The 16,740-nt window shown below is 42.7% G+C and overlaps 1 protein-coding gene across 1 annotated transcript in view; it reads right to left on the bottom strand.

Annotated features, from left to right (window-relative positions):
• Positions 1 to 16,740, bottom strand: part of ntrk2a (neurotrophic tyrosine kinase, receptor, type 2a) — a 240,298-nt gene that overhangs the window by 44,103 nt on the left and 179,455 nt on the right. The window contains exon 15 of the mRNA XM_078567962.1: positions 8,752 to 8,992. Coding sequence (XP_078424088.1) covers positions 8,752 to 8,992 — 241 coding nt within the window. The remainder of the gene's footprint in view (positions 1 to 8,751; positions 8,993 to 16,740) is intronic.

Genomic DNA, 16,740 nt, shown 5'->3' with positions numbered 1-16,740 from the left:
GCGATATATTTCCAAGTCAGGATGGTGAGTGACTTGGAGGGGAACTTCCAGGTGGTGGTGTTCCCATGTATCTGCTGCCATTGTCCTTCTAGATGGTAGCAGTTGTGGGTTTGGAAGATCCTGCCTAAGGAGCCTTGGTGAGTTTCTGCAGCGCATCTTATAGATGGTACACACTGCTGCCACTGTTCATCGGTGGTGGAGGCAGTGAATATTTGTGGAAGGGGTGTCAATCAAGCAGTTGCTTACTCAGGATAGTGTCAAGCTTCTTGAGTGTTGTAGGAGCTGCACTCATCCAGGCAAGTAGAGAGTATTCCATCATACTCCTGACTTGTGCCTTTTAGATAGTGGACAGGCTTTGGGGAGTCAGAAAGTGAGTTACTCACTGCAGGATTCCTAGCCTCTGACCTGCTCTTGTAGCCACAATACTTATATGGCTAGTTCAGTTCAGTTTCTGATCATTGGTAATCCCCAGGGTGTTGATAGTGGGGGATTCAGTGGTGGTAATGCCATTGAATGTCAAGGGGCAATGGTTAGATTCTCTTGTTGGAGATGGTCTTTGCCTGGCACTTGAGTGGTGCAAATGTTACTTGCCACTTGTCAGCCCAAGCCTGGACATTGTCCAGGTCTTACTGCATTTGGACATGGACAGCTTCAGTATCTGAGGAGTCGTGAATGGTGCTGAACATTGTGCAATCATCAGCGAACATCCCCATTTCTGAAGCAGTTGATGATGGCTGAGCCTAGAACACCACCCTGAGGAACTCCTGCAGCAATGTTGCGGTAAAAATCTTAAAACATGAAATCTTGATATGCCATCCTTATCAGCTATTACTGAAAGTTTGAATTCCTTTTTAAACATTATCGATCTCTACAGGAATTGCAACAGTTGGTGGATCAGCTTATTTGGGGCTCTGTACACCCTGAAGTACAAAAAGATTTAATTGGAAAGTATAATTCCACAATATCGCAGGCTGTAGACACTGCCAGGGCACATGAGGCCATGAATAGTCAGATAAAAATCCTGACTATCCAACTGGCTATCTTTCAAAAAGAAAGGGCTGATGCAGTAAAACATCAGCAAAAGAACGCGCTCCAGCCAGGGAGTAAAATGCACAAGAGCGGAGGATGACTACGTGAGTTCACAGAGAGAAGGAAATGTCCCACATATGGATCAAACTGCAGAGCTTGTGAAGAGCAAAACACTGAGAAAAGATGTGCAGAACAAAGAAGATGGTAAACGAGTTATCAGAGACAAAGCAACAGGGTGAATGAGAGGTAAAAAGAACCAAAACATCCGTACCCTGGATGATGATGATGAGTTTGAGGACACAATAGGCATAGGAAGAGCTGCATGAAATTCCTGAATGTGACAGTTGCCAGAGAAAAGAAATTCATGCAACCATTCAGATTAAGAATAGGGTGAGACAAAAGCTAAAAACCATAAATTTGAAGCTGAAGCTTGATATCGGAGCACAGCATGCCATCACCCCATTAGGACTTTACCAGAAGGTCTTTCCTGAAAATCTCAAAGTAAATGGATAGCCAAGGAACCGTGTTCTGAAATTGAGCAACATCATGCTAACAGCATACGGTGGAACTGAGATTCGAAATCCAGGAACGACCCAAATCAGAGGGACACACAAAGGAAAAGATGTTACCTGTATGTTCTATGTCACTGAAACAGATGGTCCTGCTATCCTGGGGTTGATAAGCTGTGTAGAGCTGCAGATTATCTCAGTAAACCAGGAAATAAAAGATCTAAGTATAAAGGTCCATCATCTAGTGAACATAACATCACAAAATTGAGTCACATTGGAAATGAAACCAGCAAAGACAAAGAGTTACAGATGTTCTCTCAGCAAGTAGTCCAAGGTTGGCTTGATAAGATACAACAAGCACAGCCAGCTATACAGCAGTATTGGTCTACTAGAGATGACATTTCACAAGAAGATGGCGTTCTGCCAGCCAGACCCAGAATAATCATACCCAAAACTATGCAGGAAGAACTTCTCCTGAAGATATCTGAAGGCCACGTGGGAATGGCGAACTGTAAGCTCAGAGCCAGGTCAGCTGTGTACTGGGTAGGCATCTACAAAGACATTGAAAGTGTTCACATGCAGTGTATGCCAGAAGTACAGAAATACACAGCAGAAAGAGGAAATGATAGTTACTAAAGTATCACTCAGACCATGGCATACTGTAGGAGCTGATTTATTTACATGCAATCAAGAATGGTATCTCATAGTTGTAGACCACTACTCAAAGTTCCCTTTTATTCCGAAGGTGAAAGATTTGAGAGCTACAACAATCATCTCAGCTGTACGAGTTCTCACTGAGCAAGGGATTCCTGAATGAATAATATGTGGGAATGGAACCCAATTCACCTCCGGAGAATTAAGAAATTCACTGAAGAGTATGGATTAAACATCATTACCTCATAATCATATTAACTAAGGGGACACAGGTTTATAGAAAACACATCCAGATGGTCAAGAGAACCCTCGTGAAGTGCCGAGAGACAAAGGAAGACCCAAACCTTGCCTTCTTGTTACTCCAATCTACACTTCTCAAAACTGACATGAAACCTCCCACAAAGCTGTGGAATTGAAGAAAATATAAGACTACTCTGCCAAGCAAAACACTCCCACCAAGTGACCAGAAGGAAGTAAGACAACAACTCACTGATGCAGAGGTAGATGAAGGTCAACACTTCAACAAGTATGCTAAATCCTGCCTGGATTGTCAAAAGGACAAACTGTACATGTATGGGATCTAATAATGAAAATCTGGAACCCAGCAAAAGTTGTTGGCGAAGATGGGACTCCAGATTATATATCATTGAGACTGAAACTGGTAAACAAATGAGAAGGAGCAGAGTCCATATTTGACCTATACTTGAGCTGGAAAAGCAGAAAAGGTCATCAACAACACCAGCAACATCATTAATCAGTGAGACAACATCAGCCGCATCACCAACACGCAGTGCAACATCATAAAACATCATCAGCAAGTGACACAACATTAGCAACATCAAACATACCTTCTACACGAAGAGCAACACACACAACATCACCTGTGCAGCATGCCAATTTACCACTGAGAGCGATGAATGTCAAATCTACAAGATCGGGGCACAAGGTCCTACCACCTAAGAGATACAGTGAATAATATTTTTGGTAAAGAAAATAAGCTATAAAAGACTCTTAAGATGTTCAGTTTATTTATAAAAGTTGATTGTTAATCTTCTTTAGTTTAAAAAAAAAGTTAATTGGAACAGTTAGATAGATTTGTGATAGATTTGGAACACATCTAGCAACTCAAAACTGGGTATCCTTGAGGCACTGAGGTCCATCAGCAGCAGCAGAATTGTACTCAGCCACAATCTGTGAGCTCATGGCCTGGCGTATCCCCCACTCTACCGTCACCATCAAGCTGGGGAATCAACTCTAGTTTGATAAAAAGTGCAGGAGATCATGCCAGTAGTAGAACCTGGCTTACCTAAAAATGAGGTGTCAACCAAGTGAAACTACAACACAGGACTACTTGCATGCTAAACAGCAGGAGCAGTGTGCAATAGACAGATCTAAGTGATCCCAAACCAAAGGATCAGATCAAAGCTCCACAGTCCTGCCACATCCAATCGTGAATGGTGGTGGACAATTATACAACGAACCAGAGGAGGAGGCTGCACAAATATCTTTAATGATGAGGGAGCCCAGCACATCCATACAAAAGACAAAGCTAAAGCATTTGCAACCATCTTCAGCCAGAAATGCCAAATGGATGATCCATCTTGGCCTCTTCCTGAGGTCCCCAGCATCACAGATGCCAGTCTTCAGCCAATTCCATTCACTCAACATGATATCAGGAAACGACTGAAGGCACTGGATACTGCAAGGACTAGGAGCCCCGGCAACATTCTGTACTGAACACTTCAGCTCCAGAATTAGCCACACCCCAAAGCAAGTTGTTCCAGTACAGCTACAACACTAACATCTATCCGACAATGTGGAAAATTGCCCAGGTATGTCCTGTCCACAAATAGCAGTACAAATCCAACCCAGCAAAATATTGCCCCATCAGTCTACTCACAATCATCAGCAAAATGGTGAAAAGTTGACAATGCTACCAAGAGGCACTTACATAGCAAGAATCTGTTTATTGATGCTCATTCGGGTTCCACCAGAGCCACTCAGTTCCTAACCTTATCACAGCTTTGTTCCAAACATGGACAAAAAAGCTGAACTCAAGAGTTGAGGTGAGAGTGACTGCCCCTGATATCAAGGCAGTATTTGACGCAGTGTGGCATCAAAGAGCTCCGGCAAAACTGAAGTCAATGGGAAATCAGGGGCAAAACTCTCCACTGATTGCAGTCATACCCCACACAAAGGAAGATGGATGTGGTTGTTCGAGGTCAATCATCTCAGTCCCAGGATGTCGCTGCAGGAATTCCTCAGGGTAGTATTTTAGACCCATCCATCTTCAGCTGCTTCATCAATGACCTTCCTTCCATCATAAGGTCAGAAGTGGGGATGTTCACTGATGATTGCACGATGTTCAGCACCATTCGCAACTCCTCAGATACTGAAGGAGCCAGTTTCCATATATGCAGAAAGACCTGGGCAACATTCAAGCTTGGGCTGATAAGTGGCAAGTAACATTTGCACCAAACAAGTGCCAAGCAATGACTATCTCTAACAAGAGAGAATCCAATCATCTCCATTGACACTCAATGGCATGCCATCACTGAATCCCCCACCATCAACATCCTGGGGGTTACCATTGACCAGAAACTGAACTGGATCTGCCATATAAATACTGTAGCTACAAGAGCAGGTCAGAGGTTGGGAATTCTGTCATGAGTAACTCACCTCCTGACTCCCCAAAGGCAGTCCAAAAATCTAAAAGGCACAAGTCAGGAGTGTGATGGAATACCCTGAAGCTGAACTGGACTAGCCATATAAATACTGTGGCTACAAGAGCAGGTCAGAGGCTAGGAATCCTGCAGTGAGTAACTCACTTTCTGACTCCCCAAAGCCTGTCCACCATCTAAAAGGCACAAGTCAGGAGTGTGATGGAATACTCTCCACTTGCCCAGATGAGTACAGCTCCAACAACACTCAGGAAGCTCAACACCATCCAGGACAAAGCAGTCTACTTGATTGGCACCCCTTTTACCCACACCTTAGACAATTACTCCCTCCACGACCGATGCACAGTGGCAGCAGTGTGTACAATCCACAAGATGATATGCAGCAACTCACCAAGGTCCCTTCGACAGCACCTTCCAAACCCACAACCTCTACCACTTAGAAGGACAAGGGCAGCAGATACATGGGAACACCATTACCTGCAATTTCCCCTCCAAGCCACATATCACCTTGAGTTGGTGTCCCTTCAGCATCGCTAGTCAAAATTGTGAAACTCCCTTCCTAACAGCACTTGGGTGTACCTATACCACATGGACTGCAGCGGTTCAAAAATGTGGCTCACCACCACTTTCTCAAGGGCAATTAAGGACGGGCAACAAATGCTGGCCTAGCCAGCAATACCCACATTCCATGTAAATCCCATAAAAATGCCCACATCCCATAAAAAAAAGTTATATTGATATAAAGGCACTATATATTTTTTTACAGAAAGAGGAATGTTATGTTATATTATTTGCAAAGAGCTAGGAACTAATTGTTCTATGAATATATATCCTGGGGTGCTACATTCACTGTCACACTGCAGTAATGCACTGTGTAACAATGTAATAGCCCACCAGCCACAGAGAGAGATGCAAGAAAGACACTTCAAGAAGTTTCAGCATTTTTGAATGTAAAGTGTGACTACTTTGAACATGCTGGGAACCAGAAGGCATAACAATGTTAAGGTGCTTTCATTACAATGGTACACTTGTTTTAGATTTAATGGCAATGAATTTCCATTTTAAGCTGCTTTTCCAGGGTTTCTGTTGCTCTTCCACTGAAGCAAATGAGTAGGAGTGTCCCCGTGGAACATTTCTACCGTAATAAAACAGTATTACATCATCACTGCACTTCTTCATAATAAAAAAAGCTTTCTAAACACAGAGGCCCTGAAATTCCTGGCCCTGGGGAGCAAGGGACACAGTGGCAATGCACATGGGGTGGGTGGACTGAGATTTAGAGCAGGATCTGATTGCACCAAATTTTTGTCTCTTTAGTTTAACCACTACAAAATTCATTGGAAGTGGTTTGTACTTCCTGTGTCTGCCCCACTATGGGATTTGGTCAGGGCTACAGAAGACTTGGTGCCTAGAACCCTGCTCAGCTATATTTCTGGAATGAAGTCCAGCTCCAGACATTTCAGACCTTCAACAGCTAATGCTTGTGAGTATATTTATAGCCTGATAAGCCCTCCAGAAGCATGCAGTCATGCCTAAATGCCTGAGTGCCATATTGATGCATTGTTAAGGCCAAACTCTAACACTTAAACGCCAGCTGAAGGTTAATGATTAGTGAGAATTTTTTGTGCGTAACATAGAGGCATTCAATACCACAAGCTCCTTATCCTTTAGATCTAAATTATACTGCAATCAGAAAACACAGCCAGGGTCCTTCTACAACCAGATTGAATGAGTTGGCTCAATAGGGGTTCTGTTTAGGAGACAATTTATTGTAGGGAAAAGAAAATAAGAACTTGCTGTTGACAGCAGGGTGGGGTGCAATATTAGGAAATCAAGTTTTTTATATAAGCTACTAACAGATGAGGCTCACAGCCTGGAGCACAGAATAAAAAATGACTCTCAACAGGTTCTACAATGTGCTTGTCTAGATGAAGAATTTGCGTCATAACTATATGACCAAATGTGCACCTAGTTATTTACTGATTTGGTATGGTGTGCAAAAGATCTTCTTGATCATGAGAAGTTTCTATACCATCATTCTACACTGGTTTAATCTGTATCTTAGTCTTCACAACTGACCAATATTATTGTGGAACCCTATCTCTGTAATCTCCTGCAGCCCCACAACCCTTCGAGATATCTGCGCTCCTCTAATTCTGGCCTTTTGAACATCCCCAATTTTAATTGCTTAACCATTGGTGGTCGTGTCTTTAGCTGCTCAGGCCCTAAGCTCTGGAATACACGCCCTAAACCTCTTTGCCTCTCTCCCCTCTTTCGTCCTTTAAGATGCTCCTAGCTCACTGACCAAGCATTTGATCATTTGCCCTAACATTGCTTTATGTGGCTTGGTGTCTAATTTTGCTTTGCAACACCCTTCTGAAGCACCTTGAGATGTTTTAGTATGTTAAAGACTGGGTATAAATATAAATTATTGTTCTTGCTATTTAAGTACAGAAATGGGAATACCTACTTCAATGACTGTGCTATGGTAAAAGGGTCATTCCCAAATGTGAACATGTGAAGTAGGAGTAGGCCATTTGGTTCCTTGAGCCTGTCTTTATTCTTCACAGGTGCTATATTTATATGGCATTTTCAATTTATTTTCATTCTGTTTAATTGTTTTATTCTAATCACATTTGTTAGTTAAAATGAACAATGCTGAATCCTGTTCCTAATGTAATGTTACACAGCAACAAAAGTATAGGAGATTACTGCTCAAAATCCAGAATCTTTCAGAGTTAAGCCTGAAGGACAGCTTTGAAGTAATGTGGCAGAATATCCTCTTTTTGATTCAGGGTGGGTGTTCCACCACTAAATCCTATCTAAGAACATATAAAAGGAATCCCATGCATCAATCAGCAAACATCAACTTAAATTTGAAAAACATCCCGGTTGAACTTATCTTAATTCAACACAGGTGTTTTCAATGTGCCTTATTTTGTTCTATTCAGATCCAGATAGATGTTTGGATGGTTAAAAGTAGCTATAGTTTTTTTTTAAATGGGTGTAGCAGGAGTTATAAACTGCAATCTAAAAAAAAATTCCATATTTCAGTTCAACATTCAAATTCAGATTTCATGAACGTAAATGTGCCAGTCAGCATGTCAGGAGTGCAATGGCTGAAAGGAAATTATTCACAAGTAACATGGCAATTGTGTCAGGCTGGTTGTGTTGATGTCACACAAGCTGTATAGGACAGCTTGTCTGTTGGCAATGGGTGACTTTGATGTATGTAGCAAGCTCGAGCATGTTAGGAACACAAGAACATTGTTAGTTAAAATGAACATTAAGCTCCTTAAGCTCCCTGTTCTACCATTTGACTAGGTCATAGCTGATATGTATCTTAACTTCATCTGCCCACCATGGTTCCACAACCCTTAATACTTTTGCTTAACAAAAACATATCAATCTCAGTTTTGACATTTTTAATTAGTCTAGCCTCAACAGTATTTTAGGGGAAAGAGTTCCAGATTTCCATCATCCTTTGTGTAAAAGAAAATTGTTGTAGTAGGGGAAAAGATGGTGGCTTGAGACTGGTTGAATTGCTCTTACAGAGAGCCAGCACAGACATACAGGCTGAATGGCCTTCTTCTATGATGTAACTGTTCTATTATTCTATAAAGAAGTGCTTCCCGATATCATTCCTTAATGGCCTAGCTGTAATTGTAAGGTTATACCATCTTGTTCTGGATTCCCACTCGGCTATTTCTAGCATGTTGCAGATATAGCCATTGCTACAGTAAGAGTTTCTTTAATGAGTTATAATGGTGATTTACTGTAGTAGAACATTTACTATAACTAACCCATTAGTTTATTACTTTGTTTCACAAATTAAAGAATAATTGTAATATTGTAGTTAAATGATAACTTACACTTACCCTATAGTAGTCTGTGCTGTACACATCTCTGGACATGCCAAAATCACCAATCTTCACCAGCAAATTTTCTCCCACCAGGCAGTTCCGAGTAGCCAGGTCCCGATGAACAAAGTGTTGAGATGCCAGATACACCATCCCTGCTGCTATCTGCATGGCAATATGTAGCATCTGCGACTGAGTCAGCTCTGCCATTCTGTTGCACTGGCCATCACTGAGAAACACAGCATCAGGTCCATGGGACCTGGAAATTTAAGACAAGGGCATTAAGCTAAATTAGTACTTATAAAGTAGTGCGTTGGATTGATGGTAATCTTGACTTCACTCATGAGGAATCACAATGATAAACCTATATACTTTCACTCAGCAGTACATTCCCTCTCCCTTATGTACATGTTTCTCTACTGCTGTGCAAGACAAAAGACAGACGTAAAGTATAATTGAAGTAGATCATACAGCACTGTGTTAATTCAGCAATAATTAAAATTAATTGCAATTACAGTCTAAGTATTAATAGGATCTTCCAGCCGACCTGAATAATTTGAAATGTGACATTGAACAAATAATAACTCAACCAGTCCTGAAATAATACCCTTAACAAGGATGAAAATGTTTTGCGAAAGAAAATGTATATTTGTTCAACCTTGATAAAGAGGTGGCAAGTTCCCTTTAAAGTATAAAACGCAAACATATGAATAAAGACAATAGTATTTACAACGTGATGGTGGGGAAAAATTGAGAATAATTGTTTTTAAATATATCTCAGCGAATTGCTTATCAAAAGTCATAAGTCTGGCTGCTGCTTCAATGCAACAGAAGTGGAAAGCTCAGTAAAATATGCAGATGATTTAGAAACATCTGTTTTGCATCATGTTGTGCTCGTAATAAATTAGTGTTAGCGACTTCTAACCAACCTTTTCCCATCTCAAGTTAGGAATAAGATCAGCACACATGGAATGACTTGGACCTCCCTAAGTATTTTCTTCAGTTCTGCTTTGTTTCTTCATAGAAAGATTATTTACAATTTATTTAATTCTTACTCCCCTCACTGAGCAAATGCTCCACATTGCAGAGCAAATCTATGATGAGAAATTTAGGAGCGAATGAAAAGCCAGCAAGAATGAGCAAACCGCTTGAAGCAAATCATTGGATCTGTCTTTCAAAAACATTCCGTTTTAGTTTTCTGAAAATCAAGTAATATTTTTGCTGAATTAACTAACACCTTTAAGTAACAATGTTCCATCAGCTGGAGAACTGATATAACTGCAGCAGAAAATGAGATTTATCTATCGTATTTTTATAAATGATATTTATGCTTTGGACACTATACCATTATTTAGCCTTGCCTCAGTGGTAGTACTGTTGTGTAAGAGCTAGAGAGTACCAGGTCGAGGCTTAATCAGAGATTTCAGCATGTAGTCTTGGCGGACACTACATTACAGCACTGTTTGAAGGATGTCTTCTGAATGAGATGCTAAACTGAGGTCCCATGTGCTCTATCAGTTCAATGTTGAAGTTCCTAAGGCATTATTGGAAGAAGCGCAGGAATGCCCTTCTAGTGTCTTGGCCAATATTTAATCCTCATCCAACATCACCAAAACAAATTATCCGGTGATATAACCTTGTTGCTGTTTCTGGGATCTTGCTGTGTGCAAATTAGCCACTGTGTTAGCAACTGTAACTACACTATTCAGGTAATTCATTGGCTATGAAGCACTGCACAGTGCCCTGAGGATGTGGAAAGCACTATATAACTTCAAGTTCTTTCTTTTTTATTTATTCATTTTAGGAACTTATGAACAAGAAATATTAAAGACCTTCAAGGTCTTTAATAAAGGACCACCCTTGGGACAAGGTGAAGCAGAAGAGATCTTTAAAAATGAACTTGTGTTGATTGTGAACATGACAGGAAGTTGAAGCAAAAGCACTCTCATCATCTTATCAAGATGAAGCTGAAAATGAATATCCGTCATATGAGCAAAAATGGTGAAAAGACAAACAACAAACAGATGGATTAATATTTCTTCAATCAACATCAGAGCAATTTACTGAATTTTCCTTTGCGAGGGATCTTTCAATATCCCTGGAGAGAGCCTTGGGAAAGAAATGTTCAGGTGTCCGGCCAATGTAGCTGCCTCTAAGAGCGACCTCATCAACTAATTCAACTGAAAATGAACTCAGCTTCTACTAAGATGCACAGTTTGCACTAGATTTCAAATTTATCAAAATCTTAAAACTTTGGTTGGATAAAATAGACCTAAAGTGTATCACCTTGAATCCCGTGAATGAAAGAGGAAAATCCCCATAGGAATTAATAATGACAAAAGGAAATGAAATACTAATACCATCTGTTATGAGTTCCAGTTCTGTGAAGTGAGCTCTACATTTTACCATCATTTTAAAATTTTAGGCTGGCTGGCCAGCCATGTTTCCAAGGTCTAAGGAAACCCAACAGCTGAAGAGAAGCAAGAATGGCTGGATGGGGTAACTCAGCACTCCAGGACCAGAAGTTCTTCCCCTTTTTCCCACCCCCACCCTCAGTCCCTCCTGGCCTCTCAAATCTGGCTGGCTGCAAAGGAATCAGGGGGAAAAATAATTGAGTTGTGCCACTAAAGTTGGCAGAGCCAGTGCTGCCCTACAGTTGTTATCAGGTTCAGAGTATTATTTCTGTGCTGTAAGAAGCCATTATATTGCAACTTTCTCCTAAGGTTATAATCACTCCACACGTTCCTCCCATCTCTTAGAAAACTGTTTGCTTCGGTGTTTGGGCAAACCTTCCAGTTGTGATAATTCTAATGAAGAACATAGGAACAGGAGTAGGCCATTCAGCTTCTCAAGTCTGCTTTACTATTCACTTATTTCATGGCTCATCTATTTTTACTCCATGAGCCTACTTTGCTCCATATCCTTTGATTCCCTTACCTAACAAAAATCTATGTATCTAAATCTTGAAAGCCCCAATTGCCCTAGTGTCCATGGTATTGGGGGTAGAAAGTTCCAGATCCCTGCTACAGCCCTGGAACAGTGTTTCCTAACTGCTCCTGAGTGGCCTAGGCTCTAATTTTGAGTATGAATGAATGAATATGTATTTTTAAATATTGTTTGTTATTGAGATGTGGGCATTGCTGACAATGCCACATTGTGCATCATGAGTTGCCCTGAAAAGGTGGTGATGGACCTTCTCCTTGAATCATCACAGCTCTAGTGGCGATGGTGGACCCAACTTGCTGTTAGCTAGGGAATTCCAGAGTGTTGACCCAATGAAGATGAACGGATGGTGAAATATGTTGAAGTCAGAAAGGTGTGTGACTGGAAAGAGAATTGCAAGCGATGGCATTCCCATGGTGCTATTCAATGAGATCATGGCTGATTTGTCTCATAACTATATCCATTTGCCTTGGCTCCATATCCCTTTATAACATTGGTTAGCAAAGATCTATCAGTTTAAAATTTAAAATTATTAATTGTGCTAGCATGTATTATTTTTTGTTGGGGAGAGCTCCACACTCCTACCACATTTTGAACGAACAAATGTTTTTTAACTTCCCTCCTCAATGGCCAAGCTCTGGTTTGAAGGTTCTGTTCTCTTGTCCTAGACTTTCCACCAGTGGGAAAAGAAAATTCTCTATCTACCCTACCAATTCTGTTCAAAATCCTAAAAACCTCAATTAAATTACCACTTAACCATTTATGTCCCCCTCTCTAACAGGTATACCATTTTGGATACTGTTGGGGGGGATGGCCCATCAGGGGAAAATAACAGCAGTAGCCAGAGCAGTGGCACCACAGCTGTCTCTGTTGTTCAGCAGGGGGGGACAAAGCACAAAAGAGCAATTGTCATAGGGGACTCTATAGTCAGGGGCTCAGATAGGCGCTTCTGTGGTCGCGAAAGAGACAGCAGGATGGTATGTTGCCTCCCTGGTGCCAGGGTCCAGGGTCTCTCTGATTGGGTACGGGACATTCTGAAGGGGAAGGGAGAACAGCCAGAGGTCGTGGTACACATTGGTACGAATGACATAGGCAGGAAGAGTGACGAGGTCCTGCAGTGGGAGTTCAGGGAGTGAGGCAGAAAGTTAAAAAACAGGACCTCCAGGGTTGTAATCTCAGGATTACTCCCTGTGCCACGTGCCAGTGAGGCTAGAAATAGGAAGATAGTGCAGCTGAACACGTGGCTGAAAAGATGGTGTAGGGTTTCCGATATCTGGATCAGTGGGATCTCTTCCGGGGCAGGTGGGCCCTGTACAAGAAGGACGGGTTGCATCTAAACTGGAGGGGCACCAATATCCTGGCTGCGAGGTTCGCTAGTGTCACTCGGGAGGGTTTAAACTAGTATGGCAGGGGGGTGGGAACCAGAGCAATAGGTCAGCAGGTGAAATAAATGACTGGGAACCAGTGGATATGGCCAGTAGGACTAAGAGGAAGGGCAGGCAGGGAGAAATTACTGAACACAGTGGGATTGGGGGTCTGAAATGCATTTGTTTCAGTGCGAGAAGTATAACAGGCAAGGCAGATAAGCTTAGAGCTTGGATTAGTACTTGGGACTATGATGTTATTGCTATTACAGAGACTTGGTTGAAGGAGGGACAGGATTGGCAGATAAACTTTCCAGGATTTAGATGTTTCAGGCAGGATAGAGAGGGATGTAGAAGAGGTGGAGGGAGTTGGACTGCTGGTTAAGGGGAATATCACAGCTGTACGACAGGAGGACACCTCGGTGGGCTCATGCAGCGAGGCAATATGGGTAGAGCTCCGGAATAGGAAGGGTGCAGTCACAATGTTGGGGGTTTACTATAGGCCTCCCAATTGCCGGTGGGAGATTGAGGAACAATTATGTAGGCAGATTTTGGAAAGATGTAAAAGCAATAGGGTTGTTGTGGTCGGTGATTTTAACTTTCTCTATATTGACTGGGAATCACTTAGTGCTAGGGGTTTGGATGGTGCAGAATTTGTAAGGTGCATCCAGGAGGGCTTCCTGAGACAATATGTAGATAGTCCAACTAGGGAAGGGGCAATACTGGACCTAGTATTAGGGAATGAACCCGGCCAGGTGGTCAAAATTTCAGTAGGGGAGAATTTCGGGAAAAGTGACCATAATTCAGTAAGTTTCAAGGTACTGGTGGATAAGGATAACAGGAGTCCTCGGGTTAAGGTGCTTAATTGGGGGAAGGCTAATTATAACAATATTAGGCAGGAACTGAGGAATCTACACTGGAGGCGGATGTTTGAGGGCAAATCAATAACTGACATGTGGGGGGCTTTCAAACGTCAGTTGATAAGAATTCAGGACCGGCATGTTCCTGCTAGGATGAAGTATAAGCATGGCAAGCTTCAGGAACCTTGGATAATGAAGGATATTGTGAGATTAATTAAAAAGAAAAGGGAAGCATTTGTAAGGGCTAGAAGACTGGGAACAGATGAAGCCCGTAGAGAATATAAAGAAAGTAGGAAGAAACTTAAGCAAGGAGTCAGGAGAGCTAAAACGGTCATGAAAAGTCACTGGCAACCAGGATTAAGGAAAATCCCAAGGCCTTTTATACATATGTAAAAAGCAAGAGGGTAGCCAGGGAGAGGGTAGGCCCACTCAGGGACAGAGGTGGGAATCTGTGTGTGGAGCCAGAAGAAATGGGAGAGATACTAAATGAATACTTCTCAGCAGTATTCACCAAAGAGAAGGACTTTGTCGATTTGTCTGGGGAAGAGTATGTAGATAGCCTGGATCATGTTGAGATCAAAAAAGAGGTGTTAGGCGTCTTGAAGAATATTAAGGTGGATAAGTCCCCAGGGCCAGATAGGATCTACCCCAGAGTACTGAGGGAGGTAAGGGAGGAGATTGCTGGGGTCTTGACAGAAATCTTTGTATCCTCACTGGCTATGGGTGAGGTCCCAGAGGATTGGAGAATGGCCAATGTTGTTCCATTGTTTAAGAAGGGTAGCAGGGATAATCCAGGAAATTACAGGCTGGTGAGCATTATGTCAGTGGTAGGGAAATTATTGTAGAAGATTCTTCGTGACAGGATTTACTACCATTTGGAAGCAAATGGGCGTATTAGTGAGAGGCAGCATGGTTTTGTGAAGGGGAGGTTGTGTCTCACTAACTTGATCGAGTTTTTCGACGAAGTGACAAAGATGATCGACGATGGAAGGGCAGTGGATGTTATATACATGGATTTCAGTATGGCCTTTGACAAGGTCCCTCATGGCAGACTGGTACAGAAGGTAAAGTCGCATGGGATCAGAGGTGAGCTGGCAAGATGGATACAGAATTGGCTTGGTCATAGAAGACAGAGAGTAGCAATGGAAGGGTGCTTTTCTGAATGGAGAGCAGTGAATAGTGGTGTTCCGCAGGGATCAGTGCTGGGACCTTTGCTGTTTGTAGTATAGATAATGATTTGGAAGAAAATGTAACTGGGCTAATTAGTAAGTTGCAGATGACACTAAGGTTGGAGGAGTTGCAGATAGTGAAGAGGATTGTCAAAGGATACAACGGGATATAGATCGGGTGGAGACTTGGGCAGTGAAATGGCAGATGGAGTTTAATCCGGACAAATGCGAGGTAATGCATTTTGGAAGGTCTAATACAGGCAGGAATTGTACAGTAAATGGCAGAACCCTTAAGTGCATTGACGGGCAGAGGGATCTGGGTGTACAGGTCCACAGGTCACTGAAAGTGGCAATGCGGTAGTCAGGAAGGCATATGGCATGCTTGCCTTCATCGGCAGGGGTATTGAGTATAAAAGAAAAGCAGAAATACCTGGAAAAACTCAGCAGGTCTGGCAGCATCGGCGGAGAAGAGCAAAGTTGACATTTCGAGTCCTCATGACTCACCCTACCGGGTGAAATATAAGCTGGTTTGGGGGGTGGGGGGTGGAGAAGGGGGGGTAGGGGTTGTTGGGACAAGCAAGCAGTGATAGGAGGAGATGACCAAAAGATGTCACAGACAAAAGAACAAAGAGGTGTTGAAGGGGGTGATATTATCTAAAAGAATGTGCTAATTAAGATTGGAGAGCAGGACAAGCAAGGTAGCTCTAGTGGGGGTGGGGTGAAATAAACTATGGATGGAATACATTTAAAAATAATGGAAATAGGTGGGAAAAATAAAATCTATATAAATTATTGGAAAAAACAAAAGGGAGGGGGAAGAAACAGAAAGGGGGTGGGTATGGAGGAGGGAGTTCAAGATCTAAAGTTGTTGAACTCAATGTTCAGTCCGGAAGGCTGTAAAGTGCCTAGTTGGAAGATGAGGTGCTGTTCCTCCAGTTTGCGTTGAGCTTCACTGGAACAATGCAGCAAGCCAAGGACAGACATGTGGGCAAGAGAGCAAGGTGGGGTGTTAAAATGGCAAGCGACAGGGAGGTCTGGGTCATTCTTGCGAACAAACCGAAGGTGTTCTGCAAAGAGGTCACTCAGTCTGCGTTTGGTCTCTCTAATGTAGAGGAAACCGCATTGGGAGCAACGAATGCAGTAGACTAAGTTGAGGGAAATGCAAGTGAAATGCTGCTTCACTTGAAAGGAGTGTTTGGGCCCTTGGACGGTGAGGATAGAGGAAGTGAAGGGGCAGGTGTTGCATATTTTGCGTTTGCATGGGGAGGTGCCGTAGGTGGGGGTTGAGGAGTAGGGGGTGATTGAGGAGCGGACCAGGGTGTCCCGGAGGGAACAATCCCTATGGAATGCCGCCGGGGGGGTGAAGGGAAGATGTGTTTGGTGGTGGCATCAAGATGGAGTTGGCGGAAATGGCGGAGGATGATCCTTTGAATGCGGAGGCTGGTGGGGTCATAAGTGAGGACAAGGGGGACCCTATGATGTTTCTGGGAGGGAGGAGAAGGCGTGAGGGTAGATGCGCGGGAGATGGGCCGGACACGGTTGAGGGCCCTGTCAACTACCGTGGGTGGAAAACTCGGTTAAGGAAGAAGGAGGACATGTCAGAGGAACTGTTTTTGAAGGTAGCATCATCAGAACAGATGCGACGGAGGTGAAGGAACTGAGAGAATGGGA

The sequence above is a fragment of the Cetorhinus maximus genome, chromosome 2 (genome assembly GCF_964194155.1).
Source record: "Cetorhinus maximus chromosome 2, sCetMax3.hap1.1, whole genome shotgun sequence".
NCBI classification, from domain to species: domain Eukaryota; kingdom Metazoa; phylum Chordata; class Chondrichthyes; order Lamniformes; family Cetorhinidae; genus Cetorhinus; species Cetorhinus maximus.
This window is presented reverse-complemented; position numbering and strand designations above follow the sequence as displayed.